The 6,769-nt window shown below is 49.8% G+C and overlaps 1 protein-coding gene and 1 long non-coding RNA gene across 2 annotated transcripts in view; both read left to right on the plus strand.

The window, feature by feature from the left end:
- LOC146756793 (uncharacterized) overlaps positions 1-1,359 on the plus strand; it is a 5,004-nt gene extending 3,645 nt beyond the window's left edge. The window contains exons 3-5 of the long non-coding RNA XR_014937376.1: positions 841-909; positions 1,051-1,122; positions 1,214-1,359. This is a non-coding gene — a long non-coding RNA (uncharacterized LOC146756793). The remainder of the gene's footprint in view (positions 1-840; positions 910-1,050; positions 1,123-1,213) is intronic.
- Positions 1,360-1,856: 497 nt separating this feature from the next.
- LOC146756794 (uncharacterized) lies at positions 1,857-3,837 on the plus strand. The gene is made up of 3 exons (XM_085524204.1): positions 1,857-2,162; positions 2,687-2,828; positions 3,014-3,837. Exons 1-3 carry the CDS (start codon positions 1,970-1,972, stop codon positions 3,108-3,110), a joined length of 432 nt encoding a protein of 143 aa, XP_085380330.1. The 5' UTR covers positions 1,857-1,969; the 3' UTR covers positions 3,111-3,837.
- The last annotated feature ends 2,932 nt before the right edge of the window (positions 3,838-6,769 follow it).

Here is a 6,769-nt window from a genome sequence, read left to right on the forward strand (position 1 = left end):
CGCCACCCACACCAAGCTTCCTTACATCCCTGTGTGACCTGGTACCTATACAGCCCAGTCTAAACCAAAAGGGTTACTATTTTTGCCTAAGCTCAAACCTAGGGAGGGGATACTGTAACCACCCAGGCTCATATTACTGTGCCTATTAGGGATGTGCAACTATTGCCTCAAATTGGGCACCTGGGGCTGGGCAGGATAAATATCTACAAGTAGGGCATGGACCCTATGGGTGCATACCTCCTAACCGAAACCCACAGTTGGGAAGATGGGCTGTGTGGGGATTAAAGACAGAGAGAGAGAGAGAAACATCTGCCAGCAACAATGGATAAATGTAACGAATCCAGATAACCCAGTGTGGCTGTTAGGGAAAATATGGGGTGTAAGTGACTTGCGGAATCAAACTCTATAACACATAGATGGGTTATAAAGCAGGTATGTTTATTCCAGTGCTGGGTGCAAGGGGGATAGCTCCACCAAACTTGCACATGGACTTGTAAAATCGTGACACAGATATAGGTACATCTCATACATAGTCAATGATTTCTCGGAATTCTGATACATATTCAATAGTTGTTTAGCATGCAGACCCCCTCTTGTTCTTATCAGGGGGATGCAACTCCTCTTCTGGTATTTACAACATCTATTCTCCTCCTTGCCTGATGACTTCCGTGAGGTCTCACTCCTTATCTGCATCCTTCCTGCTCTCCCAGGCCCCTTGTTTCCCTGTGCGGAAGGGAGAGAATAGTGTTGTGAAGGAATCCCTGGCTTTAATTGCATCCTGCGACCTTGTGGCTGAAGGGATGCTCAGTAGCAGTTGCTTTGTCCTGTGTTCATTTGCAGATTTGACTAGAGGAGTTGATCCAGCTTCCTCTCTGAGATCTGGAACTGAAACTCTGTCGGATCGCGCAGGTACGTCATAGCTTTGAAATTCTTTAGAGAGCTTTTGCTGCCCGTTTCAGTGCCATTTCATGGCACAGTCCCCTGTACGCTCTGCTACTCAGTTGATGTTGTAGTGTGTGACTGAAACTTTTCATGGGTCTTTGGTTGCAGAAGTGCCCCCAGTGTGGGCCCTGCCCGGTCATCGGTTTCCTCCTGTGCTGGAGCCCAGCTGGAATCCCAGCAGTGAGTACTCTGTCTTCACTGACTTGTCTGACTCGCCGCTGATCTTCAAAACTTCATGCACATGATATTTAACTTCATACATTCTGTTAAGGTCCGGAAAGAGAAGAGGATGAATACAAACGAGGAAAATACTCTCAGGGCTCATCCCGTCTCCTGAAGCGACTGCTGAAGGAAATGGAGAAGGCAGAGCGTGGTGGGTATACTTCAGTCTGTTCACTGTGGGACCTGGGAAGCTGAGGTGTGATATGCAGGTGTGGGCAGGCTGTAGCCTGCACAGCAGGAAGGAATGGGTCAGAGCCGTGCTGCAGCCGTGTTCCATGTATCACCTTGCAGGTGCTGTCAAGCACCAGAGCTGGTCTGCTGCCAGATGGTCTGCATCCAGCCAAGACCCAGAGGCAGCTGCTCCCCCAGCACAACCATTACTTGTCAGAGCTGCTTTGTGCAGTCGTTGGCACCCAGATGGCAGCAAGTGGCAAGCGCTGTGCTTCTGTTCATCCAAAGCCCTCCGTGCAGCTGAGCAAGTTCAAGGCAGGAGGAGCATCCCGAGCAGGGTTGGCTGCCTTTGCTAATGCTGGAAATGAGGTGGAGATGCTAATTCTGAAGGCTTGGACGGTGTGTTAGAGCTTGGATTTCAGCCTGCAGCTACCTGGCTGTGATGGGCTGGTGACAGCACAGAATGTGAGGGCCTTGCACAGGAGCTGATTCCTCAAGAGGTGTGAGGGAGTCAGCATTGTCCAATAGCTGGGAGGGCCCAAATGCCTTTGGGTAACAGAGGGGCTCACAGTGTACTTGGGGGTGGGGGGCCTGGACTTTACCTGAGCTCGGGATTGGAGAAGCTCAGTTTTTGATGAGGGCACGTGACATCCCACTCCTACTGCCCTGCTTTCTTTCTAAAGGAACGGACCAACAAAGTGAGCGGGATGCACTCCAGGAAGGTGGATATCCCACACTGCCGGTCCCGGATGCACTCCAGGAAGGTGGATATCCCACACTGCCCATCCCAGACAGAGGAATGCAGGCAGCACCAACCAGCATGCCAGGTAATTTCTGTCCCATGATCATACGGTGTCACAAACCAGAGTCACTGCGTGCCTGCAGGCTCTTGCTGCCAGCTCTTGCACACCAGGTCAGCAGCCAGACCTGAGCGTGTGAGCATAGAGCACATGTAAAAGAAGCAGGAGTGTTTCTCCCCTGGGCTGGCTCTGGCTGTGCCCTGTGCTGGCTGAAGCCTGACCTTCAGCCTGGGGGGCGTCCCACAGGAGAGCTCAGGACACGCATGCCGGGAAAAGCATGAGGGATTCTGCTCTGTAGCTCTCCCCACAGACCAAGCCCAGACCCCAGAGTACAGCCCCAGCTCTCGGCCCAGAGGAGGACACGGGTAGTGCCTGTGCAGCCTCTTCGTACCCAACGAGAGGTGGAAGCAATCCTTCTTGTCCTCCGGTGCTTCGGCACCAGAGACGGAGGCACCCACTGACAAAATGACCTCTTGGGTCCATGAAGCACACTGAGAGATTATCTGTAGCGCAGCTGAAGGTAACGTGGGACATTGTCTCATTTCTTCCAGGGATGAACACAGGCAAAAGCACAGAGGCTGCTGCTCACAGATCTGTGCGGAAGCGCCGCATTCCGGTGACGGTCTCAGCGATGCTGCTGCCTGCGCTGGTGCTGGCCGTTGGTGTTGTGATATGGGTGCTCAAAGACTACCTGTGAGTTGGCCTTTCCCCAGAACACCTTATTGCTGCATTTGGCAATGAAGCATTTGTGGTGCCAGGATCCTGGACGGCCAAATCAGCCGCTGGCAATACACTGCCAGGACTTAGGTTGCAAAGTCTTTCAAGTTTCCCCTTATTTCCTGTCAGTGAGTAGTGCTTTCTGAAACTCATTCTCACAGAGCGCGCAAGAGGGAAAAGAGAGCAGCAGAAGCAGCAGATGGAGCTGGGGAAGGCAACGAGACAGACTCTGACCCAGTCAAACAAGAGTCTCCGTAATAGCTCCAGTCCGTTCCATTCTGCCATTGAAGAGGCCAGAAGTCTTCAAGGTCATCTGGAAGACCTGGAGCTTGAACTCAAAGCCATGAAAGAGATCCTTGGGAACAGTCCTGAGTGCTGCCTTCTGTCAGAGGATGGCCCTGAATGTGAGAGCAGAGCTTTTGTCCTTCATCCTGCATTCTCCAGGACAGGTATCACCAGCAGTTTGAAGATTCTTAGCTCGACACAGCTACATTCCTGTTGAGGGTCCTAATGAGGACCCAGAAAACGAGCTTCCTCTGACTGCCGGACAATGCGTAATGTCTTTGGAGATGTGGGTGAGAATGGCTGGTTTCAGGGAGAGCTGACAGATGGCACAAGAGGACTGGTCCCTTCCAATTTGGTTGCGGAGCTTTCAGATGATGAACTGGATACACCTGGAGATCCTGTCAGAATTCCTGCATTGCTCCATCTGCAAGACTACCATTGTTCCACTCAATGGAACAACTCGATGTTGAGCAGAATGTGGTTGAGCTCCTTCGGGAACTCTCTGAGGCGACTGACAGCGGAACTGCATAGCTTTATTGTATATGAAAAACAACCAAACAACTGTCCCCTCCCTCTCCCTTCCCCTCGCACCCCCCTACCCTCCCCCCCAAAAAAAGACAAAAAAACCCCAAAAAAACCCTAAAAAAACAACAAAAAACAACCCACCCTCAATAAAACAAAAAACCAAAACCAATTAAAATCTCAACGCTGTTCTTTTTCTGGGATACACTGAGGTGACGCTTCTTCTAGCTTAGACTTTGCAATGAGTTTGTGTCACGGAGTTCTCTCTAGAGCTCACTCGGTGACAGCGGGAACAAACCCAGGGAGAGAAGGAACAAAGAACCTCCCCTCTCTAACAGCGCGGTGCGGGGGCAATAAAGAACTGGGGGGGGGGTTGGCACTCACCTCTCATCGGGGTACCATCCCATTCTCTGCAAGCCACGATGTTGTGGGAAGCTGTGGAGGAACTGCTCAAATGTATTCTCTCTAAGAGAGGGGAGCAGGTATCTCCTAAATGCATATCCGAGCTGGTAAAATGGGCTCATATGAATGGACACCTTCAGGAGGTGGCACTGATGTTCACTGTAGCCGAATGTCGAGAAATAGTCGACCATATGTAGGACTTTGTTATCTCCAAAAATAAGGAATACAAAATAAATACACTGAAGAATATGCAAGCCGAGCGGCAGATTGCTGCTGCTGTGGTACAAGCTCTATCCGGACCTAGTGCTCAGTCAGGGTCAGAGCTTGACTCCCTGTTACCAGGAGTTTCGTACTCTGTTTGCTCATCAGCCTCACAAGTCAGGGCTGCCGCAGAAGCCTCGAATAATCCCCCGTCCTCGACCTCTTCAACGTCTCTGGCAGATCCGGTTTTGGCTGGTGAGGAAGGTGCGGTGGGGGGGGCTGAGGGGTGTGCAGAGCAGCAAGAAGCTCCTGAGAGTGAAAGCGACTCGGATAATGGTGGGAATGAGAAAGCGTTGGAGGAACATAATAAAACATTAACTGAGGAGCTGCAGGACTTAGAACTGCGTACGAAGGAGGCATCAGTCTCTTTGAGCGTTTCACCGATGTCTTTACAGCCCCTGTCTATGCGATTCCCCCCCACATGTAGCGATCCTCCACCTTTGCGTTGGTCTGGAGTCATTAGAGGCATGATATTGGAGGGACCGTGTCAAGCTGTGTTTCAGCTCGCTTGCCCGCTGATAGACGATCAGCAGGGAGCTGCTCGGTGGGAAGTGCATCATTGGAAATTGTTACTGCAGGCTGGTAAGACTGTGACTGACTATGGGAAACGATCTGAAGCTTCTAAGCAAATCATTCAATGGATTTTCACTGAGGATACTCATATGACACTAGACACTTCTAATCTTGTGCGGTTGTTACTAACACCACCAGAATACGTTGTTGGTCTCATCTCAAGGCAGAAAATAGCATCCAGCCTTTATAGTAACTGTGTTGTGTGTTTCTTTCCTAGTGGAATTGCTTTGTAACTTGCGGTGTTATAAATAATATTAGTAATGGTTTGACATAGTGTGTGATTTTCAGTGTTACCAATGCAGTCTCAAGAATTAGAATTTTAGGCATTATCCATAGATCAAATGTGTGTTAAAGAAAGGATTTGATGTAATCAGTGCTGTAATCTATGGGAATAGCTCTTTTAGTATGTTAGTACTGCTCACTCATGATGTTATTAGCCTATTAATTAGCTTTTCTTAATTTGCAAAGACAAAACCTGGAAAGGAATCCCAGGCAAAGGGATGACCCTGTATTGTAGAATGGATACGTCTCTTACACCCAACTAATTGGGATTTTAAAAATATGACCATGCATCACTTGAGACAAAAGTGCATACTAATAGAACTAAATTTGATAGTTTATTCTGTTTTCCAGGCAGCTGTTCCACTTGGGCTCTGTATCACGCACTGGCCATGCGGATATGGTGTACAACTGGAAGAAATCCTTCAGACCCTGAATGCAGGAGAGAATCTGTGATGGGTGAGAGAGGAAAGGTGCACTTTGAAGCAGGGAAGGCCCTGCTGGCACCGCCTGTCGCAACCACCACCAACACGGTTTGCTGTTTCTCAAGGGTCAATAAGTAATAATGCCCCTAGTGATACTCCAGCACATTTGTCCTCTAAAACTGGTTCTATCTGACATGCAACTTCATAAAGTTCAATTATCAATTATTAGCTCAAAGGCATGGTTATGAGCATCCTAAAAGCATTTGTTGCACAATAGTTAGTGGCCATTAAAAATCAATATATCAGAGTATATGAAAGTTGAAGACTTTTCCTAACTAGTGACATGTGAACACAATGGGACCCTCATGGATTTATTTCCAGGTTGCAGAAACTTAGGTTGCAGAGCAAACGAGTTTGTTCTTTTTAGTAGGTTTAACAGTAATGTTGTTATGCTGTGTTTGACTTGTCTCTTTTTTCACTTCTAGAGGATTGTCAATCGAGGTCTTGATTGAGTTATAATGGTTATGTTATTAATATAAGTAGTGTTGTTATTCTATAGGCAGTAGCTTGCTAATTAATAAAAAAGGGGGGGTCGCCGCGCTCCGACCCCGCAGAGCTCCACTCCATGCGGTACTTTGAAATAGGGATGACGGATTCCGGCCCCGAGCAGCCCTGGTTCTTTGAAGTGGGGTACGTGGATGGCGAAATCTTCGTGCACTACAACAGCTCCGGTCGGAGGTACGTGCCCCGCACGGGGACAAGTACCAGTGCTGCGTGGAGCACGCCAGCCTGCCCCAGCCCAGCCTCTACTCATGAGGTGAGTGAGGGGATGTGGGGCTGGGGGGCTCTGGGCTGCCCCTTTCCCTGCTGACAGCCCTGCCTTCCCCCAGAGCAGTCACAGTCCAGCCTGGTGCCCAACGTGGTGGGGGTGGTTGTCGCCGTTGTGGCCATTGCCATCATGGCTGGCGTTGGATTCATCATCTACAGACGCCATGCAGGTAAAAGTGGAGGGGTGTAGGAGGACAGTGGGGGCTGTGGGGGGATTTGAGGCTCCCTCAGGAGCCCTCAGCCTGGCTGTGATGTGAACCTGTGCTGATGCATCTCTCTGTCTGCAGGGAAGAAGGAGAAAGGCTACAACACGGCGCCCAGTGAGTGATGAGGGCAGCGCTG

Source organism: Coturnix japonica, chromosome 26, assembly GCF_054131305.1.
Source record: "Coturnix japonica strain WE chromosome 26, WE-NBRP24, whole genome shotgun sequence".
In the NCBI taxonomy this organism is placed as follows: domain Eukaryota; kingdom Metazoa; phylum Chordata; class Aves; order Galliformes; family Phasianidae; genus Coturnix; species Coturnix japonica.

Coding starts and splice junctions, on each gene's coding strand:
- LOC146756794 (XM_085524204.1), top strand. CDS start 1,970: ATGAGGGCACGTGACATCCCACTCCTACTGCCCTGCTTTCTTTCTAAA. Junction 2,163..2,686: donor AGCACCAACCAGCATGCCAG/GTAATTTCTGTC, acceptor CATTTCTTCCAG/GGATGAACACAGGCAAAAGC. Junction 2,829..3,013: donor TGGGTGCTCAAAGACTACCT/GTGAGTTGGCCT, acceptor TCATTCTCACAG/AGCGCGCAAGAGGGAAAAGA.